Source organism: Rhagoletis zephyria, unplaced genomic scaffold (genome assembly GCF_001687245.7).
Source record: "Rhagoletis zephyria isolate East Lansing unplaced genomic scaffold, Rhagoletis_zephyria_1.1 Rzeph_scaffold_05320, whole genome shotgun sequence".
Lineage (NCBI taxonomy): Eukaryota > Metazoa > Arthropoda > Insecta > Diptera > Tephritidae > Rhagoletis > Rhagoletis zephyria.
In genome coordinates, this window is record NW_016162403.1 from 11124 (window position 1) to 12842 (window position 1719).

General features: G+C 32.0%; 1 protein-coding gene across 1 annotated transcript in view; it reads left to right on the plus strand.

The window, feature by feature from the left end:
* Positions 1 to 1719, plus strand: part of LOC108371946 (leucine-rich repeat-containing protein 15) — a gene marked incomplete at its 5' end in the record, with an annotated part of 38003 nt that overhangs the window by 5821 nt on the left and 30463 nt on the right. The window contains 2 exons of the mRNA XM_017627564.1: positions 90 to 238; positions 294 to 553. Of these exons, the coding sequence (XP_017483053.1) occupies positions 90 to 238; positions 294 to 553 (409 nt within the window). The remainder of the gene's footprint in view (positions 1 to 89; positions 239 to 293; positions 554 to 1719) is intronic.

Genomic DNA, 1719 nt, shown 5'->3' on the forward strand with positions numbered 1-1719 from the left:
AGCCATATTTTCAGAATACATTGCACAATCTCATGTATACAATAATCAACTTCGAAAACTAAAGAAATTAATTAACACTTTTTTCTTAGCTTGGATTTCTGAAGATTTGTTCTGGGACTTAAAAAACCTTCGAACCATTATATTTCATAACAACCGCATTTCTTCGATATCTAATGAACTATTCAAAAATCTGCTGCATATAGTGACATTAGATTTAAGTACAAACCGAATTTCCAAGGTAATGTATTATTGTTTTTTAATTTTAGTTAAATCTGAATATCTTTTCTCCACAGATTGGTGAACATGCATTTTCCAAACTTAACAATTTGCGGGAACTCTTACTTGAACAAAATTATCTTTTTCGGATACCTGATAATTTGTTCAACAATTTGAATTCGCTGATTAGGTTGAATTTGTTTTCAAACAATCTTACTACGATCGAGACGAAGGATTTTCAAGGGCTTATAAACTTAAAAAATTTAATGCTCAACAACAACATTCTAAAGGATATTGAAGCCGAGGTTTTCACGCCAGTGAAGAACCTTGAAAAATTGTATGTACAATCTCAATTAACGGCTTTATAGGAAATAATGAGCATTGCCTGCTATGCTTCTCAAATCTATGCAATTACGAATGAGTTCTATTGAATTACTTATGCAAGTAGTTTTTATCGTTATATTTATGAAAGTAGATCCGGTCATTTAAGTACCTCCTCTTACCATTTGGCTCTAAGTAACCGCGACGCAAGCCAAACCTGACTTCTAAAGCATTTTGTTGCAAATAAGTATTGTTTTTTAAAGTTACTTTTTTAACTTATAACTTTTTCCATTTTTGGGCACAGCTTTAATAAAAGCTTGTTCCTAAAAAATCTGCCTTGTATATACTTTATTTAATTTGAGCTTTAAAGTTTTACATTTGGACGATTCTCATAAAATTGAAAGTCCGAAGGAAAATGTAAAAAAATGACACAAGTTGTTTTTTTAATTCTTTTTATTTTAAAGATTATTATGTTTAATCTCTTGTAAAATTTTACTGTCTTAAAGTTTTATAAGGTGTTAAACATTTTGGGAACCCCCTAATTATCTTGTACCTAACTTTAATCTATGATATCTGACAGTGGTCTTTCTTACTACAGGCATTACAAATTTGCCGCCAAGCTATAGTAACTATCGAAAACTTTGTGGTACCGATATGTGTATTTTGTAACGCTGCACTGTGTCAGAAAGCGATCAAAACTGGCCAAAATTCAAAATCTTATAAGATAAATCAGATTGGCTTGAAAAATGTCACTCTCGGGGTTTTAGGGTAGCTAGTTACGAATCTGGAGTCAGGTTGGAAAAATTCAATTTAGGGGCCTTAATTTGGAAAATTGCGCGATTTAGCTTGAAACTTGTTTTTCAGGTGTTGTAGGGGTCCCTGATTAAGGATCTGTCTTTCAGTTTNGTAACAGTGTACCAATTCAACAAATCAGTTTTATTAATTACAAATCGTTACTATATATTAGTCTAAGGAAAGGCGCTTATTTCCAGCGATCTACTAATCGTACAAGTCGTGTACCAAATTAAAGTGCTCGATCTGAAACTCTACACAAAAATTTGAGGTTTAAGAATTATTATACCACTTTTGCAATATTTGCACGGAAGAATTTTTAAGGTTTTACATTGAACAACGCATTGCTACGTTCATTTCAATAGGCAGCAACTGTGTAGCGCTCTGAAT